The sequence below is a fragment of the Rhinoderma darwinii genome, chromosome 13 (assembly GCF_050947455.1).
Source record: "Rhinoderma darwinii isolate aRhiDar2 chromosome 13, aRhiDar2.hap1, whole genome shotgun sequence".
NCBI classification, from domain to species: Eukaryota; Metazoa; Chordata; class Amphibia; order Anura; family Rhinodermatidae; genus Rhinoderma; species Rhinoderma darwinii.
In genome coordinates this window covers 10,368,851-10,384,702 of record NC_134699.1, presented here as the reverse complement: position 1 = coordinate 10,384,702, position 15,852 = coordinate 10,368,851, and the positions used below count along the sequence as shown (strand labels likewise).

Below are 15,852 nucleotides of genomic sequence, written 5' to 3'. Positions count from 1 at the left end.
AATAGAAGCAGGCAATGAAATAGAAAGCAGTGGGTTTCAAACCATTTAGACGTTCTGGGCACAGGTGTTTTGTGAAGTGGTTGTAGAGAATTAGAGAAACATGGCGGCTTTCTTCCAAAAACAGCGCCACTCCTGTGTATGGGTTGTGTCTGGTATTGCAACTCCGCTCCATTGAAGTGAATGAGGCTGAGCTGCAATACCACACACCACTTTATGGATAGGTGTGTCACTGTTTTTTTGGAAGAAAGCTGCCATGTTTTATCAATCCTAGACAACCGCCTAACAAAACACAGTGCGTTTTCTTCTTAATGTTTATGTTCAAGACCAGGAAGACAATGGAGTGTAAAAATACTAGTGTGCATTGAGCCTTCACGTGACTCTCCACCTTCTAACTCTGTCATTTTTTAGGTTATATCGTTTTGTGCTGATTATTTTCTTAATATCTTTATATTGGTCGGAGCTTCATTGTCTGATACACAGCTCCAGAACCCCTGCATAATACAATACCGGCTGATGGTGCTGCAGGACTCGTTACAATATAGCAGAGTTCTATCTTGTAAAGAGCCGTGCACCTTTGTCAGTTGGATATGATCAGGATAGTCTCTGAATGCAAAACATGAATGTTTCCATACACTGACCGCTATTAGAGATCTTGAAAATGATTAGGATTTGAAACGCAAAGTATATTAGAAAGTTGCAGAATTATTATTTCTTTTATATACAATAACAAGCGGCACAGAAACTTTATATAAATCGGAGCGTGTCAGTTTTGCGCGCGTAAAAAATGCAGCATTATTCCTGCGTTGCAGGTCCGCGTGACATCCATGTACGGTGCGCGTCTGCGTTTTTTTTACGCGTGTATGTTATGAAGTTTTTACTTCGGCAAAATAAACTGAGGGAGGTGTTTTGTTTTTTTTCCTCATTTCTTTAATAACTGTTGCATGAATCACGCACAGAACACGTGTGCTGTCCGTTTTTTTTTTCACGCACCCATGGACTACAATGGGTGCGTGAGGCGCAAAAAACGCACAAGTAGAGGATGAGTTTCATGCAGCGGACGCACTCAGCGTGAAAAACAGTCTGAATGGCCCCATTGAATTGTATATATCCATGTGTTGTCCGTTAATTTAACGAGCGTAACACGGACGTGAAATACACTCGTGTGAATAAGGCCTTAGACAAATGCTTAAATAACAATTTTACGATGTACAACTATAACCAGAATCATAACCTTGCCAATTGTAGGGACATTTAGGGGGTGGGGGGGCTTGTCTATAGAGCAATGTGCTGGTCAAACCACCTTACCCCCTGCTAAATTGCAGCTGTGATCCCCAATATCCGGACTCCCCAATTTAAAAATGACCTGTTGACTTTCCCTTGTGCTGCAGTAAACCGGACTGGTCACCCCTCCTGTCATGTCTGTCTTAGTAAATACTTGCATTCATTGTAAAATAACAAATCTGAAACCTCTATTGTTTTTTAACTATGTGTTGTGTTGTGTTCCTCTGTTACACCTCCTGGAAATCTACAAATAAATTGACAAGTGGGCGTTACCATTCCCCTTGTCAATAGGGTGTTTCTCTACACAGTCTGATACTGGCAGCTCTGATTGGACAGGGATTTCAATTTATTCATACATTTCCAGGAGGAATAACAGAGGAACGACACAATGTTGAGTTATAAGACCAGATGCAAGCATTTACTAAAACGGACATGTCAGGAGAGCTACCAGGTCCCATTTACATTAGGCAGTCCTGTAACTCTACTCTTTTTAGTGAAGCCCTATTTATTATATAGGCTCCCCCCCCCCTATATAATGGCCGCCTCTGCGTCTTTCTTTTTTGTATCCGTGATTTAGTTATTTCTCCCTTCGTAAATACTTTGTTTTCTTTTCTGTAGCTTTTCCTCTTAACGTTTATTCTTGTTTCTACTTGCCCTGTTCTGCCCCCGTGCCCGCCTCTCTCCCTCCATAGTTTATATGTGTTTGTAGATATTTATCAGACAGGCGTACGATGCGCTGGCGGAATCATTAACATGTACTAGATATTCAGCAGAAAGGACCGCACTTTCAGGTCTTGTCAGAAAATGCAAAATAGATAATAAATGAATAAATAAATAAAGTGATTTGCATCCGCTGAAGGCTCTGCCGGCGCCGCGCTGCGCACACAAATATCATTTTTTAATTTTCTATGTGAAAAACAACCAGAGGGCGATATCACCCAGAGACCTGCAAAGCATTGCCCGGCCGAGAGATGTCTTATGTCAGCGCTACCTGAGGGCGGGGGCAGTGTCTGTGGCTGGGTTGGCACTTCACCAGAAGCTAGCCATAGAGATGAGATTGATTGGACAGCTTTGACCCCCCCCCCCCCAACTCTTAAAGGGGTTGTCAGGGAATAGTAAGACATGGCTGCTGTCTTCCAAAAACATTGCCACAGCCGTCTACAGGTTGTGTGTGGTACTGCAGCTCAGCCTCATTTTACTTTAATGGAGCTGAGCTGTAATACCAGACACAACCTGTGGGTAGGTGTGGCGCTGTTTTCAGAACAAATTGTTGAAATTGGATCTATCAATTACAATTTATTTATAAAGTATTCTCGGGAAAAGATTAATTAGGCCCCCCATTAGAGTCCCATTGGTCGGGTCCTGGCTATGTTTGATTTTCATCTTTGATGGGAACCCCCCCCCCCCACCCTCTATTAGTCCTGAGAACAAGGCCAAAGCAAAAAGACCACTGGCAACCTTGCATTACCCAGATGCCTGCTGACTGGCACCACACTATTGGGTGCTTTGATCTAATGTATGTCTAAACGATGGTTTAGTATGTCAGTGTTGTACCTCAGTGTTAGATGTAGTAGAGCTGAAATTGTCTTTGGCGTTGCCTTATCTGACAGTCATAATAAAGCTCTGAGCTTGTAGCTTTACCTGCAGTCCTATGTAAAACCACAGGTAACCCATTGTAATCATGATATCTTGTAACAAATAGACAACTTGGCTCTGCTGTGTTTAACATACATGCTAATGCTGCACCTGACCGGCTCCATCCTACTATACATGACCGACCCTGCTGCCCGTGACCGACCTTGCTGCCCCGTGACCGACCCTGCTGCCCGTGACCGACCCTGCTGCCCGTGACCGACCCTGCTGCCCGTGACCGACCCTGCTGCCCGTGACCGACCCTGCTGCCCGTGACCGACCCTTCTGCCCGTGACCGACCCTGCTGCCCGTGACCGACCCTGCTGCCCGTGACCGACCCTGCTGCCCGTGACCGACCCTGCTGCCCGTGACCGACCCTGCTGCCCGTGACCGACCCTGCTGCCCCGTGACCGACCCTGCTGCCCCGTGACCGACCCTGCTGCCCCGTGACCGACCCTGCTGCCCCGTGACCGACCCTGCTGCCCCGTGACCGACCCTGCTGCCCCGTGACCGACCCTGCTGCCCCGTGACCGACCCTGCTGCCCCGTGACCGACCCTGCTGCCCGTGACCGACCCTGCTGCCCGTGACCGACCCTGCTGCCCGTGACCGACCCTGCTGCCCGTGACCGACCCTGCTGCCCGTGACCGACCCTGCTGCCCGTGACCGACCCTGCTGCCCGTGACCGACCCTGCTGCCCGTGACCGACCCTGCTGCCCGTGACCGACCCTGCTGCCCGTGACCGACCCTGCTGCCCGTGACCGACCCTGCTGCCCGTGACCGACCCTGCTGCCCGTGACCGACCCTGCTGCCCGTGACCGACCCTGCTGCCCGTGACCGACCCTGCTGCCCGTGACCGACCCTGCTGCCCGTGACCGACCCTGCTGCCCGTGACCGACCCTGCTGCCCGTGACCGACCCTGCTGCCCGTGACCGACCCTGCTGCCCCTGACCGACCCTGCTGCCCCTGACCGACCCTGCTGCCCCTGACCGACCCTGCTGCCCCTGACCGACCCTGCTCCCTTGCTGCCCCTCACCGACCCTGGTCCCTTGCTGCCCCTGACCGACCCTGCTCCCTTGCTGCCCCTGACCGACCCTGCTCCCTTGCTGCCCCTGACCGACCCTGGTCCCTTGCTGCCCCTGACCGACCCTGGTCCCTTGCTGCCCCTGACCGACCCTGGTCCCTTGCTGCCCCTGACCGACCCTGGTCCCTTGCTGCCCCTGACCGACCCTGGTCCCTTGCTGCCCCTGACCGACCCTGGTCCCTTGCTGCCCCTGACCGACCCTGGTCCCTTGCTGCCCCTGACCGACCCTGGTCCCTTGCTGCCCCTGACCGACCCTGGTCCCTTGCTGCCCATGACCGACCCTAATGCATGAAGCGTAGAATGTGAATGAGCATCTTACAAATCTTGTTCATTTATGTAACATCTGGGCGCTGCACAGATTTGGGGGACCAGTATCACCCCCTGATCCGGTCCTTCCCAGAGGACTAAATTAGCGCGCCACCTGTAAGCAAAGCTGATTGGCCAAGAGGGATCACCTGACAGGCCCCAGTCTCCTACCGCTATTAGATTAGTATATTAAACTTGGTTATCTCATTTAAGGCGCCCTGTGCTGGTTACTCATTTTAATATGAGTTACAGAGCAGTGTAGCAGAGTTGAGTTAGTCACTTGGCACAGCTCACTGTTCCATGTGTAGTTTTACATAGGACTTCAGCAACTAAATTACTTTCCCTCCACAAAGTGTCCCGGTACAGAAAAAACAAAACAGATTACTGACAGATTGAGCTCTGCTACATCTGTATATCTTTTTGACGCTACTTAGTACGTCTTGTTCTATGGAGATATTCCAGAGTCATTAGATAAATCCAATAATACAGTGAAAGATCAATCTATACAATTACAGAGGTTACTGTGTAATGTAGTGAGGCTGGCGACCGGGCAAGACGTTGGCGGTGTAGTTGTCTGTGTTGGTGGACAACCACTATACTCACCATAACGGTGCCAATATCAGTTATCACCCAGCATTGCATTGTTATGCTGCCCAAGTGTCAGTCTTCACTGAAGTTCTGGAATTCTATTCATAAATCAAGAAGCTCCAGGACGACGCTGTACGTCCGATCCAAAGAGTAGAGGTCAAAGAAAACCTGTGCACGCGCTTCATTGTTATAGTGATAGGACTGATTTGACTTTTGTCAATATAATTGTGAGCGTCGTAAAGCAGATGATGTAAAATCTGAGGTCGTTGCGATGAGGCTGCAGTTTGGTCAGGAAAGGGTTTATGTCTGGACTTCAGTCGTGACATGTCAGCGGGGAGCGCTTCTCGCTATTGCACAATATTCACACACAGAAAGATGACACAAAAACTGGGCTGACCTTCATGTATTTCTGCCAGCAGAGCAGGGTTCAGTGTCAGCCGTACGTAACACTCGCCCTCCTCTCCCTGACAGGCACAGACTCTGACAATTCATCCGGAGAGTTCGCAGACACCAGCCAGCGGATCGCAGTGATGACGCTCCCCGACCAGAACACGGCGGCCGAAGACGAGAGGGGTCCTCAGGAGAATGGGGTGAAGAAGCATCGGTAAGTCATTATTTAATTTTTTTTATTCCCCAGCTTTTTTTTTTTTAAAGTGACTTTTACCCTACAACCTCACTACTTTCTATTTACCATGCAGTTGAATAGTCTATTGTTCCCTGTTATCAGCCATTTCAGAAAAACATCTATTCCCCCAAGATCACTAAAATCTCCAGTGTTGATATCCCTGGAGACATTTACATGTGTGACTGAGCAGCAGCTTTTAGGACCCAGAGAGCTAATGATGGGGGCTCTCTGAGAGGGAACCCCCTGCTAAGCTATAGCCGAGGTCTGCCCACTTCCTCTGAAGTAGTGATATGACTTAAAATCAAGAAAAGCAGAAATCATACACAAGGACGTAATGAACATCAGGAAATAATGAGATAGAAGAGAGAGAGAGAGGGCCCGGCCATAAGAGCTTACCATCTAAAGGGGACGAGGAAAAAGTTAGACAGAGCAAGAGCCCCTGTTCCTATTAGGGCATGTGGATGTCATAGAGGGGTGTCCCTGCTCGGGACCTACTCTATGTGCCAGACCATTCTGACGTGTCCATGCATTACATGGATGATGATTCATTTTCGGGGGCTACAAAAACCTGATCCGTGTCGATCAGATTAAAAAAAAAAATAAAGTACAAAAAATAACTTTTTTAAATAATTTGCTTTACAGTTTTTGTATCAATTTTACGTTACATCGTGTTGTTTCTTCCATTGGTGATCATAGCAGCCTTCAAAGTCCTGCTGGTTGCCCTTGGAAACAGACAGCCGTTTAGCTCGACCCTGCTGTCAGACATGTAGCGTATCAGCTGAGTCCGAACTGTCATCTGAGCTCCCACAATGCACTGCTCTCTAGTAACCGGAAACCAGCAGGATTCTGAATTTAGCTTTAGGCGTGATTGGAGAAGAAAACATCACGTAAACTCAGAGGATTTACAAAGTGACTCCATCGCTAGACCCAGCCTGGACTTGTTGCGAGGCGGAGAGTAATCTCTGGATTCACAGATTTGCTGTATCTAGTTAGATAAGATATAGGTGAACTTATTGTCACCCGCCCCGGTACCTGTCTGCAGAACATCTTATCTGCTGCTATCTCCCCTATCTCTTCCTCTCATTTATAACATGCATTAAAATGTGCAGCTGTTGCAATTTAGTGATCCCCATATACATCCCTAGAACATTATTCTGCCCTTGTCAGCAAAGTAGTTTTAAATACTCTGTGCTACTGTGGATTAAAGGAACACTCCAGGCAATATACATTCTGTTGGGGGCTGGAGGGGGCGGTGCATGACACATAGATTCTCTCTTTGGCATTGTTTTGAATCCCTGTGGCATGCACAGCCTTCTTGTTACAGCTTTCCCATAAATTTTACCCATCTTTCCCAGGTTTCTGAATGGAAAGTTTGCCTTGCGTTTTCAGTGGTAAAGGAGGAAGAGGATGTATCGCTGTATAAGTAGTCAGATTTGTCATTGGTGGTGGTTGTTGGTGAAGCTAGGTCACAATCCCTGCTGGTGCCGAAAATCTTTGCAGACCTAATGCTTCTCTACATCAGCTGAGGCTTTGTTGCAATTGTATGCAGTATAGACGATCCGCTAGACTGTGTGGACTCCAGGTTGATACATTTTACCAACACTGATACATTGTAGCAAACTATCAGGATTAGGAGAGGGAGTTGTGCTCCTATTTTATTTCGCTCATAGAGGATTGTAACAATTGTAACGAACCCTCAGCTGTGAGAAGTAGTGGGTCAGGATATGACTATTCCCTTTCACAAACGGCAATGTTCGCTGTGTCGCCAGGCTTTCCTTAAAATAGAACTAAGAAAGGTGTTGAAATTCTCTGTAAAACTCAGTGTGGATCCCTGGCTCACACGGCCTCAGACACAAAGCTTTTAATCACCGCTCGGTGTTGATGCGTGGTGTAGTTGACAAGACATTGCTGTCACCCATCAAATCTGTAATCCTGCCGTCTTGTCTCTGCCATCCAGACTTGGCAGGATTTTTAGTAGTACGTTTTGAACCCGTTACATTTGATTCCCAGATCTGGCCCCTGCACAACATTTAACTACTGCCTTGCTCACACCTACCTGACACTATGATGCTCCTCTTCATTGCATTATATATGATGGAAGGGGGTGAATGCCCCAATCATCCCTTCCTATTTACTCAATTTTGTGAGATTTATTATCATGTTTTATTACACTCTTTATGGTCCTTTTAAATTAAAATACGACACTTCGTCCCTGCATAAATTTGATCCAATAAATCATTTCTGGTTTATGAATTATCTTGCAAAGCTGTGTCCATATTCAGAATGTACTAATAGTAACAGCAGATGGATGATGTGAGAAGTTTTCCCACCAGGTACATCGATGATGTATCAATAGGATATGTCATAAATGCCTGATCCGACTGCTGGGATTCCCTTATATTGCTAAAGGGCAGGGGCTGCGGCTCTATTACGAGCTTCGTGCCTCGCTCAGTTCTCATTGACTATAATAGTGGCTACCTTGTATCTGTACCTTTGCAATTGCTGGTGGTCCCTCTGGTCAGACCCCCACCATCCTATCAATATGCCATTAATGTATCTAGCAGCAGTGTATATATATATATATATTGCCGTTATAGTATAGCACTAACAATTGTTTTGCTCCTTTGCATTTCTCAGGACCACCCTGCCTGCCCCGATGTTTTCTAGAAATAATTTCAGTGTGTGGAGCATATTGAAGAAGTGCATCGGACTGGTAAGTTGGAGAGATCTCCACGTTATGTCAGCAGCATATGTGGAGGGATATTTAGCCGGTCTTTATTCTGCAGAGATCCCTTTTAGTCAACATCAACATCATTAACCGTAGTGTTGAAGGTGTTTTGTTTTTTTTCAGGAATGTAGATTTTTTTTATTTGAGTCCTATTTATACACTATTTGCAAAACGATGGAAGTTTTCAATTAGTCCCCCGCTGGGCCGTCATGGTAAATTTCTGCAGTCTCTTCTCACGTCATCTATAGTCCCTTCATGTATATGATCACGTGACCTCAGCACGTGATTGCATTGAATAATAGCTCTAACATTTTATATTTGGCCATGGGGCTTTAAAGGGCTGTTCCAATGATGGTATGTAAAGGCATATCCCTACTTGTTAGAGGGGTCCTTTGACTATAAATTGATCACAAAGGGTCCTTATGCTGGGACCTCCAGCGATCAGCTGTAATCTGTGGGGAAACCTGCCAGTAAGTGTCTAATTTCCCTGCAGCGCCACCACAGGAGAAATGAAGCATTACACAGTGCCCATTCATATTAATAGATTGTCTGTGTAATACAGGACAGGTCCTTCAGAGCGAGACACACACTTCACTCTGACCAAGAGATGAAGATCCTGAACAGAGGACCCCCAACTTCGAATTCCCTGATAGGGTGTATGAAAATGGGTTTTCTAAACTGGAAACCCCCTTAAAAATGAAGCTTCACTTAAAGGGGTTGACCCAAGATTAAATGTTTTCCTTTAACCACAGGAACATGCTGATTGGTGGGGTTCTGAACACCGATTGTGAGAACAGGGGTCCCTTTCCTCCAAATGAACTAAGCGCACTGCCGCTCCATTTACTGTCTATGGGACTGCCGGAGATAGCGGAGTACAGCGCTTGTCCATCTCCGGCAGGCAGTGCCATAGATTGAATGGAGCAGCCGGGCGCATTCGCGACCTACCACTCCATTCATTTGGAGGAACGGAACCCCCCGTTCTCGTGATTGGTGCGGGTCCCAGCGGTCAAACCACTGATCAGCATGTTATCACTTATCCTGTGGTTAGGGGATAAGATTTGATAATGGGACAACCCCTTTAAATGGGGCTGTGTTGCCGTTCCCGTGCACAAATGGTGTCGCTGAAATCAGGGAATCGGCCGAAGGCTCCGTGGACCCTTTGTTCTAATGATTATTGGTGGTTGCAAAGGTCGGACCTCCAACGATCAGAATGTTATGGCATATCCAAGCGAGCTGGATTTTTGCTTCGGGTGAAAAAAAGACTTTGGGCTCCTCCCATAATATGGCAGCCATCAATGTGAACTGAGAAAATACTGATGAAATAATGAGGGTTATAATCCAGACATCGGTTCGTGCTACAGGTGCCGCATTCTGTCCGGCTGTAATCCCCTGCAAAAAGAACAAGGCAATGATGAAATGACTTAATCTGGATATTATGTACCAGACCGAGCAGTGCCGGGGTTATCCTCCTAGTATATAGATAATAATGGGCAGTACTTGCACCCGGCGTTCTCCTCTCACACCCAAATCATTCAGATTAGAACTTCTGTGTGTTAGATAAGGGCCAGGGCGGGGATGCCGGAGCCGTGTCTGTCCAAGGTAAAGACTGACTGTACTGTAATAGAGCCAAAATGGGCAACCTTCGAGCTGCGCTGGTATGAGTGGGCACTGCGGTCAATTTTACACCCTTCCTGCTGCGATAATGGGCCAGTTACTAAAGTAGACAGAGAGAAAACATGAAAACTATAGCTGAAAAAGAGCATTGCAGGGCTATAAATTGCCACATTTGAGTTTATTTCCATCCTGAGTTTCTTTTCTGTTCCTGGGAAAGCTGGGTGACCGTCAGTATGGCTATGACTAATGGCTTTGCAGCCTGAATCCTCGTTCATACAGCCTGGGGGGGGGGGGACGGGACATCTACGTATTAGTTTACAATACTACAGGGGAGCTAATCTTCTGTTTTACATTGGCATTTATATGGCATTATCTCCCAGCTTTTCCAAACTCCTGAATGGCAAATGTGCAGCAATGAATATTCCCCTATTTTATATCTGCCTAACTGGGCACTTTTGCCATTCAGTAGTTTGAGAAATCTGGGTATCAACCTCTGTAATGGTTTGTTACCCAGCTTTCCTAGAAACTGATCGAAGGATGTTTATATTCATATGGCCGCCCTTACAGCTCCCCCAGGGGATGTCCCTAAATATTCTAAAGTGCACTGTTATGAAGTGATGTACCCCGGCTCCTATATCCCGGCATAACCATGTCAATGTTCTGGACGAAGCTGGAAAACGCCCCCCAAAACCTGTAATAGAGGCCATATTGGTTGCCACCCAGCTTTCTCGGGAACAGATACAACTTAGACAGCTGACAGCCACTCTTTGTTTAATTTGCATTTCCCGTAAAATAATAATTCTAGAGAATCTTTTCTTAAAACCGTGAATTTTTTTGTTCATCTGTTATTCCTCTTGGAAGGCATGACTATTTCTGACACTGTCTAATCAGTGCGTAAATCTGCGTATCAGAAAACCCTATTGACCAGGAGAATGGTAACACCCAGTTGTCAATTTATTCATACATTTCCAGGAAGAGCAACAGAGGAACAGCGCAATGCAGAGTTATGAGAAAAGCTCCGAATTGTTATTTCATGAAGAATACAAGTACTTAAGGAAACAGACATGTCAGTAGAGCTAATAGAAGTTGTAGGGGTTCACTTAGCTGCAATACCAGACTCCGCCTCTGGACAAGAGTGGCGCTGTTTCTAAAAAAATAAAAATGGAAACTTTTCAATTTTACTCTCATACGACCCCTTTAAGAAAGGGCTAAGTAGAATGTGACGAGATGATTTCGATATTCTGGGCAATGCTCTTTGGCTGTCTCCCAGTACCTGTCAGTATATGTAAAGGTTTAACCTCCAAATGCAGCCATAATTGCCATGTATTTTCTTACACTTTATTTCCTTCCTCATAAGGTGCACGACCCTCCTTATGGCAGATAAGGATTTAAATATCGCAGGAGCCGCTTGCCCACTCGCCGTTTCTTATCCTTCTCTTTCTGCCTCCAGGAACTGTCGAAAATCACCATGCCGATCGTCTTTAACGAGCCCCTGAGCTTCCTGCAAAGAATCACAGAATATATGGAGCACACATACCTGCTCAACAAAGCCTGCTCCTACACCGATCCCCTGCTCAGAATGCAGGTCAGTATCCGGCACGCGCTCCGCAACGCTTCCTGCATAAATCTACAGCCGGCTTTGTGTCTGCCATAACCGAGCTGGAAAAGGTTTCGGCACTCGGGCTGCGTGCAGACATTGCAATCTCACCCCAGGGTAGCAGGCGTAACAGGCAGCGCCGATCTTTAAAACCGTTGCCGTCAGACATCATCTGTAAACAACAGGAATCGATCTGTCGCTCGAGGCCTGGAAGCCGTAATAACAGAACAGCGAGGCATGCGTGCCCCTTCCTAAGCGAGCTTCATTTAAAGGGGGGAGCGGGGGATGTGACGCTGGTATAGTTGGGATTTTGTTTGCATAAATCTTACTTGATGCGTATGAGACATTTCAGCCATAAAGCAACAATGAGGTTTTGCAGCAGATGTCTATATAGCAATGGGAGTGGTAAGGTGTTGTATTATTAGGGTTAGCGCGCTAGGTGTCTCCAGAACCCCATTGCTTTGCAGCGAAAGAGGCCGGGTGCCCGAATTCCCAGCACTGTCCTGGGATGCCACAAATCTGACAAGATAGAGAAGAGTAATCCTAAATCACTTCTGATCAGTGCTGATCTCTTACCGTAGAGGATGGCACAGGAAAAGGGAACTACATTCGAGTGGCTGCTGATTGGCTGTTCAAATGTAAGTTCCTTCAATGTAGATGCAGGACCGTGGAAGACAATTGTGTTGTATTAACATGGAACTACTCTATAGACACTTCTATGGGATTATTTTATTGTCACCGCTGGCACAATTTTGGGGGTACTTCTGTGTGGTGGGCACGCTGAGCTGAACAATTCTGGATGCGATTACTGTACCTACCCCACCGTTTGGCCCACACTACTATATAGGGTGAAATATCAAGGTGACACCACTGTATCGTTAGTTGGTGGCCCTAGTCTGCTGGCCCTGTTCACATTACGGAATGTGCCTATAGGGCTACATTAGCCAGACGGAGGCCAAAAGAGTGTATTTTTGGCCTCCGACAGGCTGGCATACGTCAGTATACCGCAGAAAAAAGGTATGGAATTGCGTAGTAGACTACACGATAACAAAAAGTACACTGCACAAACATGTTGTCTATTTTGACAACTCCCAATCTTTGACCAACTTCTCAAAGGGACCAAAAAGATCAGAAAATAAAGTTGTCCCATGTTCTGGGTGGAATTCTAGAACTTCTGATTATTATTCCATAACTTTGAAGATTCTATTTTAAGCCCCCCCCCCCCCCCTAGTGGTTTGTGCAAGTTGTGATCAGGTTGCCCAGCAACCACCTGACTTCCTGACTGGGTGACCACTGTTTGGGTACATGTACCGGATAAATCACAGACCGTTCTATTTGCTATACCGGAGGCTGCCTCTCCATGCTGCACAGACTTGTTATAGGTCCAGAGCAGATCTCATGCTGATTCATGATCTAGAACAAGGCAAGAACAGTTGTGTGCTATGTATATGAGGGAGAGTTAGTGGAAGCACTGCACAGCAAGCGCAGGTAGGGTCATTTCAGGAACTAGTTATATTTAATAGGTACAATCTGTAATAATAATTGTATAATTGGGATCCCAGCAGCTTATATAACTGAACACACCTAGCAGCTCTGGAATATGAACTATTTCTTACATGTACGCTGGCCCGGTGCCTGGGATCTTACGCTGGAATGTGCAGCTTGCGGGGAAGTGGAACAGGTGTGGTCTTTACATGACACAAAGGGTCTGTACTGAGGTCAACCAGTCCATTACAGGTTAACTATCGCCTACACACAGGATTATATTGTCTAAACTGAAGGGGTTTTCTGAATTTGATGTAAATAAAACGTAATCGTTGAATAATAAAAAGTTCTACAACTTTCTAATATACTTTGTGTATCAATTCTTCCAGACCTCTGCTTGCCGTCAGTGAATGGGAACATTTTTATTTACATGCAGACCAAATACTTCTCACAAGTCTGTGAGCAAAATACTTTATAACCATAAATCTCTTCTGTTCATGAGAGTTTGCTACAATGTATCAGTCTGAAGTCCAGTCTGTTTAGCTCACATAGGATTACCTAGACTGGATCCAACTGTAGCAAACTGTCAGCTGTGAGAAGTGTAAAGCCACGTTCACTTCTGCGTTCTGCTCCGTCAACGAGAATGACGGAAGCGCAGGTACCGCTGAACAACAGAGACAAGCGGCGCCCAACGGGACCCATTGACATGGATTTACCGGAAACATTAGTGCGGTATATGTAGAGCGCTTTTGTTTCTAGGATTTTTGGTGGAATCTGTGACGGATGACCCTAACGGAGCCTCCAGTGCAGATGTGAACATGGCCTTAGGTCTGAGCAGGTTTTCAGACTCTTGATATAAACAAGAATGTTTCCATTTTCTGACAGCAAGCAGAGAATTCAAGCACAAAGTTGCAGAACTTTTCATCATATAGCGTAATTCCACAGGATAGGTGATAACTGGTAGATCCGGTGGAGGTCTGACTGCTGGGACCCCCATTGATCACCAAAACAGGGGAGGCTGTTTCCACCATTTCAACGGTGCGGAGGTTGAGCATGCACGCTGCTGCTCCGTTCACTTTCTATGGGACTGACTGAGATCGCCGAGCACTGCCACCCGTTCTATGTCTATGACGGAGCATCCTGCCGTGTGGTGATATCACAGGATGCACGTAGTGGGGTCGCGTCTCCAAATACATCCGCTTTTTAATATAAAATCCTGGCGCAGTGATCACATGCACTTATTATATCTGAGAGTTCACTTTAAGGTCAGTGCCAGGCGGCGATTTCGGGCGTCCTTTCTCCGCTGCAGTGCAGTGGCCCAACACGAAGCTGCACGACTATCGAAGGGAATGGCGACCATGACAATCTCACAATTTTTGCGCAGCTTGTTCTATTGCAGTGACACATTCATCATCCAGCTCTGATCTGTCTTCTGAATCTGAGATTGCACCACCATACTTCTCCTTAAAGAGAAACTCCAGCAATACCTGGAGATGCCCATTGCATAATTGCAGTTGTCCGCAACGTGTGGCTCTCCAGCGGTTGCAAAACTACAACACCCAGCATGCCCGGACAGCCGTGTTGCGGATCGCTGCTCTATTACAGGGGAACACTGCCCATGGTCTGCGGGAGACACAAGCGGCTCTGACAGATGGTAACAAATGAGACCAGACTTCTGCGGCCTACTCTGCAAAAACGAAAAATGTCACAACAATTACATACATTGCTCTGGTCATGTTCTCCCACTGGTATGGTGGCAAGAAGCCCGGCATAAAGTAGGGCATAAATCTTGCGGTCTTGGGTTTGGTATTCAGAATTTGTTCCAACATGAGAATTTCTAATTCTATTCAGCTGAGAGTTTGCTGCAATTGTATCCGGTCTGTGAGCTCAATGAATCGGCTGCGCAAATCTATCCCCTGTTTGCTACAATGTATCAGTGCAGGTTAAAAGTATCAATCTGGAGCTGGACGATTGCCACGGCTGGATACAATTGTTCCAAACTGTCAGCTGTAAAATGTAGCCGGTCAGGACAAGTTTTCGATAACAATGTTTCTATTTGGACCTTCTAATGAGGATTCTAGTAATCCGTGTGGGGGGGGGAGGAGGTGCCAGTGATGGGGTCCCCCAGCGATCTAACATCACCTATCTTGGGGAGTCTATGCCAGCTTCAGATGTGAATAATTAATTTAAAGGGGAATTGCATCTAAAATCATGCACAGAAGAGGACAAGAGGTGGTCCGCAATCCCACAAGTTCCCAAAGAGGTTGGGGACTTGTACAGACCCCACGGCCCCTTCATTTTAGGGATTAGTGAATCTAACATGCCAAAAAATTTACTTTTTATAGAGTTCGACTGTAATAGATTGAATAAATGTTGAATTTGGTTATGAATATGTTCAGTTTGTAGCTAAAGACAATAGGGGTCTCCACAAGACTTGGTAAATGTTCTCTTTCGGGGGAATTGAATGAGAGGAATGTATACAAGACGTTGTGTGATTTTGTAAGATGAGTATTTTCTCCCCCTATTACAGACGGTGGCCGCTTTCGCAGTCTCCGCTGTGGCGTCTCAGTGGGAGAGAACAGGGAAACCGTTCAACCCTCTTCTGGGGGAGACTTACGAATTAACAAGGTGAGTGTGAAGGATTGTGGGAGCTCCGCACAAGACCCCCACCCCATGTGTGATGAAAGTGACCAGCGTGTTATCTCTTATAGGGAAGACTTAGGGTTCCGATTCATCTCCGAACAAGTCAGCCACCACCCGCCCGTCAGCGCCTTTCACGCCGAGGGACTGAACAAAGACTTCGTCTTCCATGGCTCCATCTACCCCAAGCTGAAGTTCTGGGGGAAGAGTGTAGAAGCCGAACCCCGAGGGACAATCACCTTAGAGCTACCCAAGTGAGTATCAACAGGTGTCA

The 15,852-nt window shown here is 46.7% G+C and overlaps 1 protein-coding gene across 5 annotated transcripts in view; it reads left to right on the top strand.

Moving 5' to 3' along the window:
• The window catches only part of LOC142665953 (oxysterol-binding protein-related protein 2-like), a 201,928-nt gene that overhangs the window by 174,100 nt on the left and 11,976 nt on the right, over positions 1 to 15,852 (top strand). For all 5 annotated transcript variants that reach the window (XM_075845790.1, XM_075845792.1, XM_075845791.1 and 2 more), the window contains 5 exons: positions 5,361 to 5,493; positions 8,152 to 8,227; positions 11,307 to 11,441; positions 15,469 to 15,566; positions 15,650 to 15,832. In XM_075845790.1, the coding sequence (XP_075701905.1) occupies positions 5,361 to 5,493; positions 8,152 to 8,227; positions 11,307 to 11,441; positions 15,469 to 15,566; positions 15,650 to 15,832 (625 nt within the window). The remainder of the gene's footprint in view (positions 1 to 5,360; positions 5,494 to 8,151; positions 8,228 to 11,306; positions 11,442 to 15,468; positions 15,567 to 15,649; positions 15,833 to 15,852) is intronic.